This window comes from Eublepharis macularius, chromosome 1 (assembly GCF_028583425.1).
Source record: "Eublepharis macularius isolate TG4126 chromosome 1, MPM_Emac_v1.0, whole genome shotgun sequence".
NCBI classification, from domain to species: Eukaryota; Metazoa; Chordata; class Lepidosauria; order Squamata; family Eublepharidae; genus Eublepharis; species Eublepharis macularius.
In genome coordinates, this window is record NC_072790.1 from 227,760,953 (window position 1) to 227,783,167 (window position 22,215).

At 48.4% G+C, this 22,215-nt stretch overlaps 1 protein-coding gene across 3 annotated transcripts in view; it reads left to right on the top strand.

Annotated features, from left to right (window-relative positions):
- NRXN2 (neurexin 2) overlaps positions 1 to 20,987 on the top strand; it is a 309,122-nt gene extending 288,135 nt beyond the window's left edge. For 2 of the 3 annotated variants that reach the window (XM_054990724.1, XM_054990715.1), the window contains one exon: positions 19,892 to 20,987. In XM_054990724.1, coding sequence (XP_054846699.1) covers positions 19,892 to 20,196 — 305 coding nt within the window. In that variant the 3' untranslated portion in view covers positions 20,197 to 20,987. Of the gene's footprint in view, positions 1 to 19,300 lie in introns of all 3 variants that reach the window. The other variant, XM_054990706.1, reaches the window with a different exon arrangement.
- The last annotated feature ends 1,228 nt before the right edge of the window (positions 20,988 to 22,215 follow it).

Here is a 22,215-nt window from a genome sequence, read left to right on the forward strand (position 1 = left end):
CTGTATCTAGCACAACCAAATAGTTTTTAGAAAAAGAAAAAAGAAACTATGCAAAATAATCAAATTTTGGGGTAAAAGGTTTTAATTTCATTTTATTTAAGTAAGGATTCAGCATGCACTTCTCCTGTATGCCAGAGCTGCCCGGTGACTATATGGTAGTTAAAAGATCCCACCAGCTAGACTAACAGCTCATCTGGACCCATCTTTCAATGAGTACAGACTCTGCCCCACTTGCCCCAAGTTTGCACATGAGTGTGGGGGCTTTAGCCAAGCGGATGTCCTGGCTGCATCCTCAACTTATTCTCAGAGGTCCTGCTTCAATCTCCCCCCAACCTGAACATATGAAGCTGCCTTATGCTGAGTCAGACCATTGGTCTATCAAGGACAGTGTTGTCTCCTCTGACCGGCAACTACTCTCCCAAGCAGAGGTCTTTCACATCTCCTCCTACCCCCATCCCTTCAACTGGAGATGCCGGGGATTGAACCTAGGACCTTCTGCATGCTAAGCAGGTGATTTAACACTGATCCTTGACACTGTATGGAAATGTCTTTGATACTGATTGTACTAATCTCACACTATGTAATCCTCCTTCAGTTTCAGTGAAAAAAGACAATCAATAAATAAAATAAAATAAAAATCCTCTGGGTGGGGGGGGGGACTACACTCTAGGTCATCCCAGAGCCTAACGGTATATGACATTTTCCAAGCATTCTCCCCCATTCACCACAAAGATTTCCAACCAGGGCCATTTCCAGATGGCTTACCTGAAGCCGCTCCATGCCGCAATGTTGTGGATCATGGTCTCTCGCACGAGTTTTGTGCGACATCGTGCAAAACTCGCGCGAGAACGCGATAGTTCACGTTTTCCCCGGCACGATCCACAACATTGCGGCATGGAGCGGCTTCAGGTAAGCCATCTGGAAACGGCCCAGGTGTGTCTTGTGAGTTCTGTGTGCAGAACTCAGTTCTCAGATTGAGGGGTCCAATTCAGAGTGGGACGGTGGCAGGAGAGGAGAAAGGGCTTAAACCTCACACATGCATACCCTTTGGGGAAAACTTGTATGTAGTGATGGCTGCATGTGGGTTTCCTCAACAAGGAAAATAGTGGTTCCCCATGGCCATTTTAGGTCAGGAAAACAGCACTTGGTGGGGAGGGTGGCTGAATCTTCTTCTCCCCACGTGCAACAGTCTAGATCCTATCCAAGTCCACACATGTCTGGGCGCTGGGTTCCCAGAATGGAACTCACCAGGAACCTCAGATCAAAAGCCTTCTGGGCAGGACAGGGAAGGATATGAGGAAAATCCTGTAATCCTCCCCCCTCCCTGCTTTTCACACTTTTGCCAAGTAGGGGCTGTTTCCCAAGACAACTTGCCACATGCCTTTACTTTTGAACTGACCAGCGCTCAGCCCCAGAACCTTTTTGCTTAGGCAATATTCAGCCCGGGAACAGTGGAAGCCATAACAAATGACTGAGCACCTCCAGGAAAGGGCTTCAAGGCACACCTGAGCCCCTCTTGCCTCAGAAGGTAAATTCTACTATGTGGGTCAAAGCCACATCATATGGACAGACCTTCCTGCTTCAGGTGTTGTCATGTGAACGAGTCTTTCGCTGTGCCAGAGTCATGATAAACCCATTGAATTTGGATCTGGCTCCAAATGCACATTCATAAAGGAAGTAGGACTTGGGAGCGGAGCAGGGAAGATCCAAGCCTGAAAATCAAATAGAATCATCCCTTTGTAGAAAAGCCAGCGCTCAGAATTCTATCTCTGGTGTGACCAAGAAATGGGGCTTGAGATGGGCTGTACAGATCAGAGGCAGCCTGAGTCACCATCAGCAAGAAGCTCATTCCTGCAGTGAAGAGGAAAGGGTTTTATCTGGAAGTACGGTTGCAGTGAAAGCTAAGCCTGACTTCCGCTCCTGACAGCGAGTGACCCAAGCTCTCGCTGGCAAGGAACCTGCAGTGGTTTAAACCCACCCCCCATCCTCACCCTCCTCCCCCACAAGTCCTTGCTCTGCAAGCATCCTTCCTGTCTCAAAGGCAGCAATTTTGCTGGTTGGTAACATTCAAGAGTTCCACTTGATCGGTGTGCTTGACTGTCCTGTGCACTTAGACCACATGGAATGCTCTCAGCCCATAGAAAGCTGGTTTTTCACAAGGAAGAGTCTAGAAATCTCTGTGACATATGCAGGAAAAGATTTTTTCTGCTTAACTCAAACATGTCATTCGCTACCTGGGGAAGTGATACAGGCTAGGAGGAGCATGTGATGCTTTTGGTCAGAGACAGTGTGGTGTAATAGTCAGAGTGTAGATTAGGATCTGGGAAACCCAAGTTTGAAACCCCAGTGTGCCAGAGAAGCTCGCTGGGAGACCTTAAGCCTGTCACTCTCTGTCAGTTAGACCTACCTTACAGGCTGTTTTAAGGATAAACTGGAAGAACGCAGAACAATATAGGCTGTTTTGAAGAGCTCAGTGGGGTATAAATACATTTTTTAAAAACCCTGCGGATCGTGTAGCTCATCTCTCAGTTGTGCCCAACCCTTTTCTGCGTTGCACTCCTCATCTGCTCAATATTCAGAGATCGGGGCAGGGGATTCTGGATCCAGTACCTCGGCCCCTCCTGCCTTTCTGGATCTGTGCCGTCGTCTGCCAAGCTACCCCGCTAGCCCCAGCCTTCTTTTCTTCCCTGCCTTCCCGTTCTGCAGTCATTGCCAAAATATTCCTAATGCATTGAAAACCCAGAAATAGTTAAGATAATTAGAATGCAGTCTGACAGTTAAACAAATGGGCATAATCTGTATAATGAGCCCTGAGCACAGGATTCCAACGTCTTCGTGGAGAAGAGCTGTAGCTCAGTGGCTGGGCACGTATTTTGATTGCCACTCCACAAAACAGGCACACAAGACTCCCAAGGTTGAGAGAAGTTGCTCTGCTACCCGAGGTCAGACCTATCTGCCCGCCAGGCAGGGCAGGCTTTACCCAAGGCATGAAATTCTAGGCTTTTTGCTTGCTGGCACAGAGTGCGGCTACATAACATGGATGAGACTCGGAGCATGGAACTGAGGTGCCTGCCCCGATTATTTTTCTAGCCATCTTGACCCGAGTTATCACAGCCTAGGCAGCCCGTTCAGACAGCTGCAAAAACACACTGATTGCTCCAATCCCTCTTGCCTTCGGTGAGGCATGTCAGGTCGGCTCCAGCTGCTGGCTCACATCACCCTGGAAGGCCTGTCCATCGCGCATCCCTGCAGTGCATCCCACTGTGCATCCATCTTTCAGTTAAGCGGCCATGGCATAGTTGGAATATGCCCTTGCTAATCCAGCTCAAGAACAGGTAGCAGACACACATGCCTGGTCTCTCCACTTCCCTTATTCTTCTCCTATATCCACGGAGAATGACTTTTCAGCTCAAGGTATAAACTGAGTGCAGGCTTGGATCCAGAGCCAGGTTTCAGGGTTAAGGCTCAGGAGGGACAAGATCATGCACGGAGAGTATGAACCACAGTCACCGTCCGCAAATGCATAGGAGTGGGGCAGCGGGTAAATGGGGTTTCCAGGCAGGCTTGTTCCCTGGCTCAAAAGGTATATTCTTTGCCCTTTGTTCCATCCCAAAATACAGGGGAAGGGAGGGCTGATTGTAAGTTCTTGGGGGCGGGGTGCTTTTTTGTACATTTGGAAGCAATTGTATATTCCAGGTTCTGGGGCTGAGCCCTTGCCAGAAGAATGTTAGCTTTGCAATCCTGCACACACAACACACAGAAAGCTATGAGCCAGCAGGTCAATCAGGGTCTGTTTTTAACATGGGTTATTTCTGGTCAATTTTTGCAACATCATGGTATGACTCAGCATAAGGTAGCCACAGTGCTTTCCAGCTCTCTCACACACACAGACATGCACGTATATGCAGCTGTGTGCCCTAGCTCTCCAAAGGTGCCTTCCACGTCTTTGTCCAGCCAGCCTTTCAATGCCGTGTATGAGAAGACCGCTTTGTTCAGGAACTTGACACAGCTGCCTGCCTCCATCCACTCTTCTGCTCCTTCCATCGTTTTTCCTGCTATCTGTTTTATGCCTGCAGCCATATCAGTTCTGGCTGTGATCTCTGTCAGATCTCAGCACTTGGTGGCTACTGGGATTAGGGAGGGGGGGAGAAAGGCCTCAAATTGGAAGCTGCCATTCCCACCTGCTAAGCAGGGGCTGCCTCAGTCACAGATCAAGACAGGAGATGGATGGAGAGAAAACAACCCAATGGCACTAGGAAGCCAGAGAGCGGTGGGGTGAGATCCCCTCTTCCCCTGGGGCCTGAGGCGGGGGCAGGAGGGACACAGGGAGAGGGCTGCCCATCTCTTGGTGACCATAGAGCACATTGGAGGCCAGGAGGGCATTGGCCCATTTGGGAAGGGCTTCAAAATAAGCGCTACGCGGGGTGCATAGTCAGATCAGCCCTGTAAGCAAGGACATAATGACTGGCTCAGTCAGAGTTGTTGATGATGAATTTGAACCCAGTTATCTCTACTCAAAGGCTGGTGTTCTAGCCAGTACCACCCCAGCAGCTCTCCATCCTGGTTCCCAGCAGCCCTCCCCAGCGTGAGCACCAGCCATCCTCTCTTTTTAAGCAGCAGGAAACAATCTCTGCTTCCCGATTGGTCTCAAAGCAAAACCACTTGGAAAAACCCCTAGCAGAATATTTTGTGACTTTCACCACACTACAACTCCCAGGGTTCTTCTTGGGGAAACCAGGACAGGTTTTCCAGAGATCTGTTTGTTTAAACATTCCCAGTACTTAGAATTCCTTGGAGCCACGGCTGTGAAAAATGGACCATTTTAAGCTGGTTGCCATGCACACTTCATACATGTCTCCACATGGGCTGCTCAAATGTTCCAAACTCCATGCTGATCCGTGCTACTCTAAAGAGCAGATTCGTGCAGCTCATGCAATTCCAATGCAGAAAATTTAACACAACGCACACTGGATGCCTCTTCTCTGCAGATTTAAAGCTCATGCACCGCCCCACAATGCAGAGGGCTGCCATCTGAATGTGCCCTTTGTGAACAGTTAAGTCGAAGCATGTCTTAAACCCAAAAAAGGAGATTTTACAGCCCCATATCTCCTGTGATCAGCATCTCTTCCCAGGCCTCCTCTGTTCTGTTTAGCAACCGAGCAGTGAGCCTTTGTGGCCCAGCACTGGAGGAAAGGGCCTCTGAAATATGCAGAAGTCTTTCCCCTGTCCACTGAATAACCCTATTCAGGATGGAAAGGGTAAGGCTCTTCCTAATCTGATCTGAGACACAGCACCGGTCATTTGCCAAAGCTCTTCACGTGTTGCCCTCAAAGGGACAAGCCTGAGCTGCTTCCCATCTACCCTTTTCTGTGTCCTCTCGGTATGGGGCACAAGGAACACAAGGTGCCTTTGGGTTGCATCTGTTGCTTGCAAGGACCTGTCATCTTTCACTACATCTCCTATCAGCATGTCTTCCTCGGTCTCCTCTGTTCAGCTGTGAACAGACTGAAGGCACCTTTCATTCCCATCCCCGCCTCTATCTCCTCTTATTCCGAGCATCTCTGAGCTGTGAATCTTTTATCAGGGGAACCCTCAAGAGTAGGGCACAGAGGCCATCTTTGTGGTTTTGCATGCTCAGAAGGAGCTCTTCTGCCTCTTGTGCTCATCTGGAGCGGCGGCGTTCATGTCTGAAAGTCCCTCCCAGGCCCGCAAAGTAGCAAAACGCCATCTCTTCCAGGCCATGCCAAGAAAAGACAGTGTTCATTCTCTTCTCTTTTAAACCCTCTCCAAAACCAGGGGCCTGTCATGCTAGATTGTCCTGCCTGTAAAATCTCATCCTATCCTCAGCTTTGTAACCCAAGCTAGGAACGGAGGCCCAAGCAAGTTCCCCCTGCAATTGGTTTGTGATTCCCCTTTGGTTCCGGCAGCCCACGTTGCTCTGGTCTGGCTTGTTTGTGCCTCTCCCTGACAGATTCTTTGGTCTTTGTGCAGCAGCAGCACCAGCTCTCCTCTCTGAGCAGCAATAGCCCCCTCTGCCTGCAGTCGGGCTGCCTGCATCACATCCGCAGCTCGGCTCTGCCATTCCACGCCGGCCTCTGCAGCAGCTGAGCACGCCTCTGCAGGGCTTTCCATGTGTGCCTGCCTGGAGAGGGTTGGGGTGTGTGTGCGCGTGCAATTGAGGTTCATAAAACCATGAGAAGCGTGAAGAGGAATTATTTCCCCTCTCTCCAAACATTAGAGCTGTTGGGTTCATCCAATGAAACAGGGTTTCGACACTATTTCTGATTAAAGGGAGCACATGCTTGGCATGCAGAAGGTCTCAGGTTGAGTCTCCGGAATCTCCAGTGAAAAGACTTTGGGCTGTGGAGCACTTTTGCTGTAGAGCGTGCGGGCATGCTCTCTGTTTCTTTCAGTGCCAGAGACCTTGAAAAGCTGCTTCCAGTGCTGTGGGCCATTGACCAGTAAGGCCAGGCCCATCTGTGATTCTTAATGCCACAGAAATGAAATGCAGCAGGAATGAAATGCCGCCGTTCCTTTTGTACAGTCTCCCTTTCATGATCCAGGATTATCAAAGAATGTTTTCATTCGAGTGATGGAATTGCATTGGAGGGGAGGTAGGAAGGAGAGGAGCAAATGGAGAGGGTGGGCTGCAAAGACCAGGGTAAAGAAGAGGTCTAACTACCCGGAGAGCAGTGGCATCCTAAGAACTGGAAAGAATGTCAAATGCCTCCCAGTAAAACTGGTCAGCCAGTCATCAATCCTAGAGCTGTTCGTGAAGCATGCAACTCCCTTTTTACATCTAACTGGTCTCATGCAAACTAATAGTCTCTAACTCAACACCAACAATTTAACTCTTTCATGATTGAAGAGAATGACACTTATAAAAATCCCAACAACCCCCATGTTTTCAAGCTTATCTTTGAACTCAGAAGGACTAGATACTTGCTGGGGTTTATTTTGCTATTAAAAATGAAAGCCAAGATCCTTTGTGTGCTGGCTTCTCCCCCAGAAACTGCATTCTGCCACTGTCCTTTAGGTGCGGCCCTGTCTGTAAAGTACCCAGTTTTACCTAACCTAACCAGGGGTAAACTCTCGCATCAGCACGGACACCTTTTCACCCCTTTCACATTTTAATCTAAAAAGCCCTGCTCTGTTTGTAACTCCCCAGTTCCTTCTCTACAGAGAATTTATCCATGATTAGGTAGCACAAGTAGAGGAGAGAAGGCGGCCACACCCAGAGCTCTACAACAGTTATTATTTCTGCTGTGATTGTGTGCGCCCATTGCACAGTCAAGGATGAGCATACGCAAGCAAGCCCTCCCTGTCCTGCAACTGGGGCCTCCGGTGCTTCCACAAATCATAATAGTACAACCCACAAGACAATCCTTTTGCCTAAATCTCCTGTACTCTTTTCAACTTTTGAGCACCAGATCCTGCCCCCGGCTTGTTTCACACAAACAACTGTGTGGGTTGTGACTGCAGAAGCAGTTCAACGGCAGATAACTCCGCTGCATTCCCTCGACACCTTGTTCAGGCCAGTGGGCCATTCCATGCAGGCATCCCACCCTCCTCAAAGATTATACTCGTGCTTCTGTTGATTGGCCCTAGAGACCAAGTTGAACCCCTCTCTTTCAGTGGCTTCCACTGGTTCACCCCTCAAATGTGTAAAGAAATCAAAGCGTGAAGTAAGTGATTGTACAAACCGTCCCACAGATAGCCATCACAAAGCAGGAGGAGGGAAGGGGTTTCAGCACAGAAAAAGGGATGATCAGCGTCACTGGCCCAGGTCAATGCCTCCTCTTGCTGCAGCAGGCAAGTCACTCCAAAAATACCACTGCTCGTTTCAGGAATCAGGCTGTCTAGACAAAAATATAACTGTAGGCTCTTGCAGCCTTAGCATTCAGCTTTTCTCCTTTAAACTATTAATAAAGCAGCAAGCCCAGTTTCAAATACTAAAACGGTGGAGGTCGAAGGGTTAAACACTGTCTTCCTTCCCCGCATGGCCCCCGGGGCAAGCCTGCACATTGCACTTTATAGACAGACCCTGTTGTTTGTCTCTGTTTGTGCCCCAGAAACCTGGGTTCCCACACCTTCCCATTTAAAACTGATACGTGTCTCTAGACTGCATTGGCACAAAATAGCAGGGAGTCCTAAAAACGAGGCAGCATTCCAACTGAGGTCTGCTTTCTGTGACCTTTCTGCAAAATGCATCTGTGGATAAAACCCCTCCTACACTTACTAGTTCTGTAGATCTTTTCCAGGCGAAAAACACAGTAGAAAAGAAGGGTTGAGTCTTGGTTAAGTTATCGGCCCACTCCAAGAATCAAAGTGCAACTGTTTGCAACACTTTAACTGGGAGGGAGGGGATTGAATGTAGCATCCAAAGGAGCTTAATACAGAAGAGCTGCCAGTAACAGCAAATGGCATTTTTAGGTTTTTCTGCACTAAAGGTTGACCATTTAACCAAAAAGCCAGTTTTACGTAGCATCCGTGGATTTCTACATAGTTTAACATATTTTGTGCAAACGTTATTGACGGAAGGGACAGTATTTATCTACTTGCTTACTTATTTCACTTGTAGTCTGCCATTCTCGCTGGGACTCAAGGCAGATCACACCATGAAAAGAAAAAAAAACCAGACAATAAGATCACCGCAAGACACACAACCAACGATGCAATAAAACGGGGGTTACAAAATCTGAGAACAGAAAAGTAGAATAGATAATTACTACAGTATAATAGATACAACTGATGCAGCAAAACTGAATCACAAAAGTAGAGAACAATGCAATAAAAATAGAGTCCTGTTGACATGGGAGCCGTGGGCAGGAGACCCTGTGGAGCTCCCACCCCCTTCACGCACGCGCGCGCACACACGCACCATTGTGCTGCTGAAATGGAGAGGAGCAAGTCAGCTCAACTGCGTGTCAAGGAGCTGGAGCAGAGGCAGTAGCCACTTCTCCTTACCCATTCCTCCACTCCCTGCCCTGTTGCTGTGGATTCAACTCCCCCATGATGAGCAGCTCTCCCTTTCCTCCACTAAACAGACCCAGTGCCAGTTTGGGCTCCAGTAAGAGGTGAATGCCATTCCAAGGTGTGGGTCCCATCAGGTGCCTGGCCATGCCTGGGAGAGGCGTAGAGACAATTTGTGCTGTGCCGGAAGGGCGCACTGGGGTTCATTCAGAAGCCATGACCTAACTGTAACTGAAAATGAAGCACATGTTCAGGGTGGACCTCCCTTCTAACGAGTCATACTTTTTGTTTCATTAATTGTAAGTTGACTTAAAACGTTCAGATAGATAAAACCTGCCTATTTGAGATTTGCAACATTCAAACATATTTCATTTTAAGCTGCTAAAAAGGCATTGATAGGCGGACAGTGCTAGATTTTAAGAACAGTCACTTCACCTCTTTGGTTCCCCTCGCTTTGTGGCCTCTGGGTAGCTCTACTGCAGCCACACACTGAACTTCATTCTGAGCCAGGATTCGCACCTGTACCCTGTCGCTAGTGCAAGAAGTTATCCAATGAAGCCAAGAACATCTTTGAGTACATGCAAAATGCTTTCCCTCCCCCTACACACCTTAACTGTTTCCATGCACCTGCAATTAGAAAGGTAGGAATTTTCCAGACATGGTTGGGCCATCTTGGTGGATCTGTTACAGTTGTTCCTCTAATAGGCTCATGGCAACATGCGTAGTTCCTTATTTTAACTTTAAAAACAACTCCCTGCAGTGTTAGGCTGAGCAAGAGTGAGTGACCAACCCAAGGTCAGCCAGCAAGTTTCTTGAGGTGGGGCCTTGGATCAGTGGTAGAGCACCTGCTTTGCATTCAGAAGATTCCAGGTTCAATCCAGACATCTCCATTTAAAAGGATCAGAAAAAAGTATAAAAAGGGATAAAGGGATCAGGTGATGTAAAAGACCTCCACCTGAGACTGTGGACAGCTGCGGCCAGTCAGAGCAGACAGTGCTGGCCGTGGTCTGATTCAGTATTAGGCATCTCCATGCGTCTGAATAGCACAGTGGGGTGGACCCAAACTCCCCAGTCCTTGTGTAACACCCCCGACCATACTAACTATCAATCTGCTTGATACACCCTACCTTGCTGGAATAAAAACCACAAGAAGCATACTGGCTTTCACTCTGAACATCCCCAGTCCAGCTGCCACACATCTGGGAGCAGAAGCAGCAGGGTTCCAGGACCAAGAAGGCCTGACTTCTCTCACTTCTGCAGCATCACCTCTGGGCCCCTCTCCCACCGTCCCCTTACCCCCTCTGCACAGTCCACTCTGAACCGAGGCTGCCATCTTCCCATCCTCTTTGATGGCGCCTTGCTTATTCCTCCCCCCCTTCCTTCCCCATGATCAAAAGCAGCAACGGCTCCTTTGTAAGCTGCTGCCAAATGTTTCTAAAGGCTTACAACAATACCCAGGGAGGGAGAGGCCTGCCAAAGGAGCCTGGAAATGGAGATAGAATCCACTCATTAAAAAAAAGCAAATTTGGATGAGGTTTTAATTAATGGGGGAGGGGGAAATGAAGTTTAGGAGAAGAGGCTTGCCCAGAGTCCATGAGAAAGAGGACCCAAACCCTGCCCCTCCTGTTGGGGTAGGAAAGGTGATATTGTGTAGCTGCATCAGGGCTCAGCCCCAGACGCTGCTTTCAATTCCAAGCTTCAGCAAAGAGATAGGAAGTGACAGATAAAGATTTGGCAGGTCAGTTCCAATCGATAGGTGCAATTGGGCTCATCCTCCCACCCCAGCTTTTGAGCTCTCAGTGCCCCCATCAGGGTTGCCCGGTTACAGAGATGTGGCAATGGAAGGCACCAAAACTGGCAGGCTTTCCTTATCAAGGCCTTTACCCACTAATCTTCTGCACCCTTGCCTGCCAATGAGGCACAGCCCCTTCTATCCATTGAGCCCATATGTAGTTTCCTCTCTTCAACTCTCCACTACCTCTCTGGTCCTCAGATTCCTGCTTTTCAGGTCACTGTCCATTTGGTCCCACTTCTGTAGCCTACCTTATCTCTTTACCTCCCTCGTGGACACACCTCTCTGCTATCAGAGCAAACAGCTCCTCTTCAGTCCTTTTCTCATTGGCCTTTTCTTACTGTATTTCATCTGCCCTTTTCCTCGCCACATACCTTTCCTTCATATTCCTCTTCATATTCCTCTTTCTCAGACTGTTGCTTGATCTCTGCTCTTCTTTCAGTCTCCTTGCTTCTGCGTTCCCTCATCTCTGATTTCCTACCTCCCAGGACTTCTTCCAGACTTCCACCTGCCCAAGTTCTCTTCCCTCACAGAAGCTGGACTGCAAATTGTTCAGTGCCTTGAGCAGCTGAACATTCTCAGCCAGCACAGCAGATCAGCCAATCCGTGTGAGATGCTTCATCTCCACAAGCGCAATACTGTACAGAAATTGAAGATCGGCCCTGAGCAGGTGCAGTGCCTATTTCCCTCAGCACTTAATAACCTCAGCCAACCACCAGCTATCTGGGGTTATGAGCAGGGCTTTTTTTCTGGGAAAAGAGGTAGTGGAACTCAGTGATGGAACTCAGGACCACACAATGATGTCACTTTGAGTCAGCTGGGCCGATTCCAGATGGCCCTCCCCATCCCGAAACGTTGCGCGTCGTCGCGCGGAAAACGCGATATTTTGCGTTTTCCGCGCAACGACGCCCGACGTTTCGGGATGGGGAGGGCCGTCCGGAATCAGCCCTGGAACAAGGGGGGAGTTTTTTAAAGTTTAAATCACCCTCGGCGCAGAGGGCAATCTAAACTCCCCTCTGTCTGGAGATCAGGGGGCGGGGCCATCAGCCATGTGACCATTTTCAAGAGGTGCCGGAACTCCATTCCACCCTGTTCCTGCTGAAAAAAAGCCCTGGTTATGGGGATGGTATCAAATCATAAAACAAGCAGGGGGAATAAACTTTTCCTTGCTGACAGCAGCTTCTCTAGCCCAGCACTCTGACTCTTGCAGTGAGCAGCAAGAGGTCCGCGGGGAGCTCACGCTCAAAGCATCACGAGCCTTTCCCCCTCCCATCTGATAAGGGGGCAGTCTGGGCCAGTGTACATGGAAGTCTCATTTTGCCAACATGGCAAGTAAATTAATTATGGATTGTGTGAAAAAGTCCTTTTGTCAGCCATGACCTTACCGACAATCCATTCTCCTGGATGGCCCTGAGTTCCAATACTTGGAGGCAGCCACCGTCTCTTTATAAATGTTGATCACATCTCCCCTTTTTCTAACCCAACGAGCCTCTATCCCTTCCCTAATATGCCTTTCCTCCTGCTGTGCATGCTAATTCCCTCCCACCCCAAGATACCCTTCCAATTCATACCACCACCCCAATCAAACTATATATATATAGTTAGCACTTTTGCCTCCAAAGGACATCATAGAGAGACAGGATGTGTAGAGGTTAGAGTCTGAGACCAAGAGGCCTGAGCTGAAATTCCCACAATCCATTGATAAGCATCTAAATAACAACAGCAACAACAACATTCTATTTAGATACCGCCCTTCAGGACAACTTAACACCCACTCAGAGCAGTTTACAAAGTGTATTATTATTATTATTATCGTCATGACAATCACCCCTGTGAGGTGGGTGGAGCTGAGAGAGTTCTGAGAGAGCTGTGATTGAACCAAGGTCACCCAGCTGGCTTCAACCGGAGGAGTGGGGAAACAAACCCAGTTCTCCAGATTAGAGTCCTGTCGCTCTTAACCACTGCACTAAATAGATACTTGCATGCCAAGACAAAGCGAGACACTTCACACATGACCAGCAGGGAATCCATGTTTTGCATCTTGCATGAAAGCAGATCTACTGCTTTGCTCTGCTTCACTCCTTAGCAATAGTAAAGTGCCATCAAGTCACAGCCATCTTACGGTGACCCTTCCCCAGGGGATTTTCAAGGCAAAAGATGCGCAGAGGTGGTTTGCCATTACCTCCCTCTTCATATCAACCCTGGACTTCCTTTGTGGTCTCCTGTCCAAGTACTAACCAGGGCCGGCCCTGCATAGCTTCTGAGATCTAACGAGAGCACGGCTGTGTTCTTTGCCTTTTGCATCCGTAACCCACTTTCCTTCCATCATAGAACTCAAGATAGGATACATGGACGGCTCGCAGGAGGTCCCTTCCAGGCACTGACTAGGCCCAGCCCTGTATTGCTTCAGTAGTTTCCAGGCCCACCCAAACACGATAAGGCTGAGAAACCCTTGGACACTGACGGCCTTTCTCCAGCCCTTTTGTAAAGCTGCTACCTTGGTATATGCAGATGACAAAAAATTGACATATGTCACTCCTAATAGCAAACGTGATGACTGAGGGCCTATCGGGGCCAGTTGCAGGCAAGCGATGGGGTTTTTTTGCATCCTTTGAGAGACTCTCTAGGTATGCAGAAAACTATTACTTTAGGGGGGGCGGGTTTAAAGCTAAAAACAGCCTGATGAGAACTAAGTGTGTTTATTGCCTTCTAGAAGCAATGGAATGTCAAGCCAACCATCAACTGAAGGGGGGAAGAGGGAAGAAAAAGAAATCAGTTTGTTCAGGCCAATAAATATCTTGGAGTGGAAAGTTAGGGGCAGGGGATGTGCACTGCAAGATGCATAGCCTTATTCCCCTTGCCAAGCCCAGGATGCTGTAAGCTTTTAAGGTCTCAGACTACTCTGAAGCTCAAAAAATGTAGGCAAGAGGGTACTGGAGAAGGCACTTTCCTTATCCCTCATTCACGGCACGTGTGCACACACCTCCCAGACTTTTTGAACGGAGAGCTGAAATTAGAGTTAGGGTCTGCTTCCACAGCCACAGTCCCTCCCATCTAAGTCTCTGATACAGAATGGGGAAGGAGTTTAAAAAGCTACTGCCCCAACCCTGCATTGTACCATTCAGATTTCAGGATAGGTAAGCAGGTTCCTACTCAGCACAATGGCATTGCAGCAGGAGACTTCCCATGGTATGCAAGAAGGGTGCTGGGGCTATTGCTTATCTCCCGTCAGCAATTCTTCACTGGTTCCCCACTTTTGTGTGTGTGAGTATGTGTGTATAACCTATCAATATATCTAGTTCTCCGTGTTGCCCCATCTGTATGGATACTTAAATCTAGAGACTGTGGCCATGGACAGATAAGACAGTTCTACAAATTGAGAAGAGCTCCAGATTTGCAGGAAAAAATCTGAAATCTTAGAAGAGAAATACATTTGGGGGAGGGGTTAAAAACCCCTAAAATGGTCAAAAGAGTGCCTGTAACTTTAAGAAACAAATTCCCTCAATGGCTGTTGCTAGGCAACAGCAACAGTATTCAAGCCTTGGTTTCTTGTCAGGAGAAAGCAGATGCTCTTTCCAGAGCTGTTTTGGCCTTTGAGGGAGGTCTCATGGGGGTCAGGTCCAGTAGCAGCCACCAAGCAACTTGCTACCACACAACTTGCATGACTCTCCCAACCCAGCAGTCACCCTATGAAAGCCAGTGTAGTGGTTAGAGTTTCAGACGAGGATCTGGGAGACCCAGGTTCAAATCCCCACTCTGTTGTAGAAGGTTACTGAGTGACTTAGGGCCAGTCACACACTCTCAGCCTAACCTGCCTCACAAGATTGTTGTGAGAATAAAATGGAGACGAGGAGAATGATGTAAGCTGCTTTGGGTTCCCACTGGGGAGAAAGGCAGGGTATATAGGTGAAGATGGGGCAGTTAAATGGTAGGTTGTTTGGGGGGTGAAAAGAGGAGGAGGAGGCAGGGAAAGGGTACAAATGTGAGAGTTACGAGGAGGAGGGAAAGTAAATACAGTGCAGATAGGGATAAAGGGGAAGTGAGGTTCCCTATCATGTTAATGGGCTTGCCCCAGCAACAAACACCACACAACTAGGAGGGGGGGGGCGGTTGAAGACTGGGGAGGGGAGATCAAGATAGTTTGGCAGGTGGGTTCTAAGGAGAGAAGCAAGCAGGAAGAGGCTAGGGGACTTCCCAGAGGGGAAATTTAATTTATTAGATTTATATTCTGCCCTCCCCACGTCAGCTGGCTCAGGGCGAATTACAGTTTACACACAAATTTAAAATTACATCTGACAATTCATACAGCTTAAAATTGTAAATTGTAAAACATCCAAAAATTAAAATGCATACATATATATACACACATATACACAGCGGCACAGTAAAATACACTGTACATATGCATAGGGCACCACCCTTTAGCCATCACCAGAGCATTACAGAGGACATTCAATAGATGATGTCGCTAGTGGGGAGGGCGCAACCCATACTCGACTGGACAGGGGGGCTCCGCCTAGCACCAACCATATGCCTGGCGGAACAGCTCCATCTTACAGGCCCAGCAGAAGGATAACAAGTCCTGCCAGGCCCTGGTCTCATTAGACAGAACGTTCCATCGGGCTGGGGCCAGGACCAAAAAAGCCCTGGCCCTGGTCAATGCCAGGCAGGCCTCCCTGGGGCCAGGGGCCTTCAACACATGTTTACCATTAGAGCAAAGAGTCCTCCAGGGTTCATATGGGGAGAGGCAGTCCCACAGATACGCTGGTCCCAGCCCGCAGAGGGCTTTATAGGTTAATACCAAAACCTTTTACCTGATTCGGTACTCCACTGGTAAACCTTGCAGGTCCCCCAAAGTGTATGTGGAGGTCAAAAGGTTTTGACAAGTGCCAGCATCACAGAGAGAAGAGGGAGATAGGCAGAAGAAAGGGTGGACATGCAGATAAGGGCAGAGACAGCGGGAGGGGGTGGCTCAGTGCCTCCCGTAGAGCTCCGTGATGCCACGTCAGCAGGTAGCAGTCTGGGACACAACTGAGAGGGATCAAATAGGGGCAGTATTATCCCTCACAACATCATTGTTGCCACAGGGGCATGTGGGTCATCTGTGCTTTGGGGGCTAGGATTAGAAAAGGTGGGTTGCAAAACAGACCTGGAGAAAACTGTGCTGTCCCTTTAATAGAGGCTTAATATGTGGAAATGGACAGCTGAAGCATTCATAGGCATGAAGGTAAATCGCATCACCTGGCAAATAACATCCCATTAAGCCTCTAATAAAGGGACAGGACATTTTTTTCTCCAGGCAATTGGCAATGCTGCCTAGGAGCTCAGTATTCTACCAGCTCCTGGAGGCATCTAGCATCATTGACCCAGGAAACTCAAAGGAAACACACACACACACACACACACACACACACACACACCCCTTCCCAGAATGAGAGTGCTCCAGGGTCCTTTTGGTAAGCAATTCTGTTTGGACAACCTGCATAGCTTGGGGATGCTGAGTGGGGGCTGGGAGCCTCCTGGCAACTGGTAAAATTAGCATTTAGATAGCAGGCGTTTATCTGTTGGGAGACTTCTCTGCCTCCCTGCACACTTCTCTGCCACTAATAGCCACCCAGTTTAGCCAGCTCTCTTTAAAGAGGGAGCCTCTCTTCTGCCTCCCACCAGTTGGGCTCCGTTAAAACCCCACCATCTAAAAATGGCAGATTTGCCACTCTGAAGAAAGGGGACCAATTGTAGCTGATCTGAGACTCCCATCTTTGACTTTTATACTTTCTGGTGGTAGGGACTGCACCTATAGCCCTTTTTCCTCTGAAAATGTATTTTTGTATATGCAAAATCACACACGCATACACTTGAAGCTGTTTTATACTGAATCAGACATTGGCCCATCGCTGTCAGTATTGCCTAATCTAACTGGCAGTGTCTCTCCATGGTCTCAGGTAGAGGTAGAGGTCTTTCACATCACCTACTGCCAGATTCTTTAACAGGAGATGCCAGGGACTGGACCACAGCCTCTCCCCAAATCACCGTGTTTGAGCTTCAGATACTCACTGCTTTCCTCTGTAAGGGCACGGCAGTTCCCTTCCACATGGCTCATCTTTCTCATCCTCCAGTTCCAAACTGACAGGATTTTTTTTTAAAAAAAACATCCAAGCCAGCACATCTCTTTGAGCTGCTTTTTATTTCATCGATATTTTAAATTCGGCCTCAGCACAAGGAAACATGCAATTTTAAATTTGCCTTACATTTAAGTTAATTTTGTGCGAGGGAGAGGGAGAGGGGAAAGTCTTGCATTGAAAAAGGAAAGCAAAAAATAAAAACACCCACAGTTTTTTTTCTTGAACCAAAGAATGCAAGCATGCGTTTTCTACAATGCATTTTTGCATCTCTCCCATCTTCCTCATGACAGCCATGTGAAGCAAATTCCTAATAGCCCCCTTTTGCACATAGAGAATGAAGGAGGGATACACCCAAGATGTTCAGGGCTGGGACTCTAACCTATAACCCACATCCATGCACTGGAGCCACACTCTGCCACACCACTCCCCCTGCCAAGTGCACACATCCTCTCAACCAGTGCTGCAGTCACTGGCCACAGGAAAAGAACAGTGTGTGCTGCAGATCTCCCTGGGGTCAGCCTGTGGAGAGCTTGTTGCCTGCTCCCACCGGCCCCACCAAAAGCTACAATGACTCCGATACGTTAACAGGGTTCTGGAGTCCAACCCCTTCCCAAAGTATGCGTCAACTTCACGGCAAGCAAAAAGTGTGCAGTTGAGAACACAGGAAGCCATGAGTCGAAGGCAGAAGCAATGCAGAAAGGGCAGCTGCAGCACAAACTGCCCCACATGGTCCCAGCCAGTCAATCAAGACCCACCCCCATTGATCACGGGAGCTAAACCCCTCCAGGTCATTTCCATCTATGGAATCCATTCCTCTCTCTCTCTTTCTCACACACGCTCTCACACACACAACACAGATCATCAAAGAGCCTCATGCACATTGCATGAACTAGTTTGACATTGCATATATTTACATATATTATTCCAGCTTCTGGTAAGAGCTTTTGCCTCCAGGAGAGATGGCCATGAAACACCCGCTGCCGCCACTGCTCTTCCACCTTCACTGAAGCAACCAAATTATTTTGCTCAGCCAAGAAGCCCGTTTCACGCCATCATCCATTAAAACCCTGAATCGGGGGAGGAGGGGGCTTACTTGCCTTGCAGTGAGAACGGCGGTGCACCCTGAACACCACAAGAGTTCACTTCAGCTAGGGCTCCTCCAGGAGTCAGCCCTGGCTGATGCGCAGTGATTGTGCAAGGAGATGCGCTTTGAGCTTGGGCTCTTGCCCACGCACCTGCGTATCCAGAACCGCCCCCTCTCCCCGCACCTCTAGTGTGTGGGTGGGGCTTCTACACCCTTTTTTACAGAAAATTATTGGTTCTCCTCCTGCCCAATATTCTGCACATAATCAGAGGAGATCTCTCCGCAGATCCCCAATCTGCAAATGGTTCCAAACAGGTGTCTTGTCTTAAATTAAGGGTAGGAAACGGGAATCCAGGGCTCATTTCTGAGAAATGCAGTCAGTAAACACGAGGGCAGAGATCCAGGACGCTTGGGTTCTCTTCCTCCAAGGCTTCGCAGGAAGCCGATGGAGACAGCTGGCTTTTTTATCTTCCATCTTTCCAATTCCAGAAGCAGAGAACACCGCTCTGCTTGATACAAAAGGCCTGCTCAATTTATGGCTTTAAAAATGTATCCTCTTTCCCCAAACAACCTAAAAATGTGCAGAGGACAAAAGAATTGGCAGTGCAGGGTTCCTTGTGATCTCAGAGTTGACATTGGTTGTCAGAATAATGGGAGGAGGGGGGTACACACAAAGGAGAGGGTGAGGGGGCTGCCTCGGGAGGGGGGAGGAAGGGAAGATTTTCAATGATGCAGTCGTGAAAAGACAAGGACAGAAATGAATCTAGAGAGAAAGAGAAATAAAAGCAAGATGCAGAGAAAGATGTTAAAAGAAAAGAAAAAAAGTTGTTTTTCCTCCAAAAAACATTCTTACCTAGTTTTCTTTTTTGTAATTTTTTTTCTTCATGCTAATATCACACGGCCTATTTGTTGATGTAAGTTGACTGAATTCCGTGGTTTGCTCTCTTATTTTTAAAAAAACAAACAGAAAGGGAAAAAGAGGAAAAAAATAAGGAAAAAATGAGTGTTTCTTAGGAGAGGATGGGAAGAGAAGCAGCCAGCGAGGGTTTTTATTGCTCTTAATTCTGCTGTTTTATCTGTTTAATTTTTTGCGCATTAAATGAATATTTTTAATTATTTTTTTTCCTTTGATTATGATTTCTCTAGAACTTATCTTTCAATGTGTTGCAAAGGCAAGAGAGAAAAGCTAGCGGACAGGGATGGAGACGGAGGGGTTTGGCTAGCTAAAACTCGTGGCTTGAGTTGTCTTGTGTCAGCAGAGTGGGACTCATGCCGAGGTCACTAACACACTTTCCCCTTCTGTCTCTCCCCCTTTTCTCTCTGTTTTAGGAGGTGAATTAGTATTACCCATAATAACCGAAGACTCACTAGACACCCCTCCAATTGCCACTCGGTCTCCATTCGTCCCCCCACCTCCCACCTTTGGCCCTTTCCTAACTGTAGTCGAAACCACCAAAGACACCCTTTCCCCGCCATCCCATCCGAGGCCCCCCTGCTTGGCCGACCAAGATGACAGCGACTGCGAAGAGGGGATTGAGGCCTCCGGTTACGCCTCAGGCGAGGTCTTCGACTCCAGCCTGCCCCCTACTGACGACGAAGATTTTTACACCACTTTCCCCCTGGTCACGGATAGGACCCTAATTGGCCGGCCCGAAGGAGCATCCAAAAAGGCCCAAGGATCTCGCCCCAACCTTAGGACAGGACTGCCGGCTTCACCCTCCGTCCCTGATCTCTTGACCTCCACCACTTCTCCCAGTCTGGTCCGTAATATACCCGCCGGCAAAATGAACAACCGAGAATCCCTCAAGCCCCACCCAGAACAGAACCCCCCACTGTCCACCTCCTTTGAACCTGACAAGCTAAACAGGCTTAAATACCCAGGTATAACCTCTTCCCCCAATTTCCACAATCTGCCCACAGCTAACCCCACCGGCCCTGGTGAAAGGGGCCCTCCAGGAGCAGTGGAGGTCATCCGGGAGTCCAGCAGTACCACGGGCATGGTGGTCGGCATTGTGGCAGCGGCAGCCCTCTGCATCCTCATCCTCCTCTATGCCATGTACAAATACCGTAACCGGGATGAAGGTTCCTACCAGGTGGACCAAAGCCGGAACTACATCAGTAACTCGGCGCAGAGCAATGGCACAGTGGTTAAGGAAAAGCCAGCCACTGCCACCAAAACGCCTGGCAAGAGCAAGAAAAACAAAGACAAGGAATATTATGTCTGAGTCCCCCCTGGCCCCCCAATCCCTGCGTGCGCCAGAGAGACCAACACCCAGCAGACACACGCAGTGATACCACCCAGACCTACACACACCCAGACTTTCTGGAGAGGAGACCACCCAAACCCATCCTTTCCCACCCTCATCAGAGAGCGACCAACCGGTGGCACCCCTAAAATGGCAGCCTCCATCCACTTTGGTTTGCTCATTCCTGTTTTTCTTTAAGCCCCCTCCCCCCACAAAAGCCAACAAGCTCACAGGACCTACCTCCCCCTCTTCCACCCTGAGCTCCTTCAAATCTAGCAGGTTTTTTCCTTAGGAAAACGGAGGGGAAGGAAAGCAGAAATGGCAAAACCCAAGCAATGGCAGAGTCAGCATGGCTCGAAGAGAGGGATGCTCAGAGAGGAGGATCCGAGGCGGGGAGCAGATTTTAAAAAGTGGCTTCCCAGGTGAGGTTGAAGCCAGGATGGTGCTCCATGATCCTTATGCACGAGAGTAATTGTCCCTCTTTGTGAGGGGGTTTAGGTACTTCCTGAAGTGGAAAAAACTACGGGGTCCACCCACCTAGCCTCATTCCACCCCCTCCCCAGTACCTCACTCTGAAATGGATTCCCAGCGGGAGCCAGGGATCATAGCTCTCTACAGAACCCTAACCGGACTGGGGGGGAGAGGCTCCGCTGCCAAACGCTCCCCCCACCCTCTCTTTCTCTCTCTTGGAATTATCTCAAGCAAAAGGGTCCGTCCTTTCTATTGTTTTTTATTTTTATCTTCGTCAATGTGTCAGAGTCTTGGAAATGTGTGGAATAAAACAAACAAAAAAGAATTTTGAAAAGAAATACGACTAATTATAACAAATAAAACAGGTAATGTGGATTTTTCTCAAGCTGTTGGACCGGATAAAATGCTCCTGTTCCCAACAGCCTACTAATAATCCTGTCTTGTAATAAAAGGGGGAATCAAGCTGAGGTTTTTTTTTTAAAGATTACAAAACCCATTACTCAGTGTGATTGAGAGCAGCTATGGGGTGCAACTGCATTGCCTGTGAAAGGAGGGGAATGAGCAAGAATCTCCTGGGGGGGGGGTTCTTTACGAGGTTCCAAACAAACTGTTCTGAACTCCTTTCCATTTTTTCCCCTTCACTCTCCCCTGTATCAAGGTGCTATATTGTGGTCTTTCTTTCAACTTTTTTTTTTTAAAGCATGGAAAGCTCTAGTTGAGTTTTAATTTCATTTTGCTTTGTCAAGTGGGGCGGGGGGGGGGGATCCTAAAAAAAAAAAGATTTGGAGACAAACATGAGGACATTTCATTGCAATTAGCAGCAATGAAGCAAAGGCCGTTTCCTGGCAGGCAGGGCGGAAGTAAGTGCATGCAGGGAAGTGTGTGGTCGTGTGGCTTGGGCCCATCTCCTTTTTTCCTCCCCTTCAGCTGCTTTCCTGGTTCTTCCAAAAACGCTGAGAGGAAGCCATAGATGACTCTATACAGAGATCTATCTATAAATATATATAGATATATAGATATATAAAGATATTTAAGATATAAAAGTATATATAATATATGGAAAGTGTAAGCAAGGAGCTATCTGAGGGTGTTTGTAAGACCCCTCCTGAAGCATTAGGCCTTCCTTACTGCATTGTGGGAGGGGGGGTGTGCTTTGGCAGGGTCTGACTCCCGTTGGGCAGAATGAAACCATTGGGGGAGGTAACCCGCAATTAATTATTACAGTTTAACTGTTTTGTTAGTGGCAGCATTCGGATATTCTGCCTCTGGCACCAAAATGTCCCTGCACCCAAGCTAGTGGAGCAATCATAAACCCAGTGCCAATATCCTGATTCTGTGGACCATTGTAGCAGCCACCTAGTCTGTCTGTAAGCAAAGGGCGGGAACAGCTGCAGTCTGCTAGAGGTTTGTGTGTGCGCGCATACATGCATGCACACATGCATGTTTATAACACATGCTGGGCCTTGCCAAGCTGGAATTCACCTCTCCTTGGGAATTTGAGTGTGTCTTTTCCTCCCAGGTAGCCCT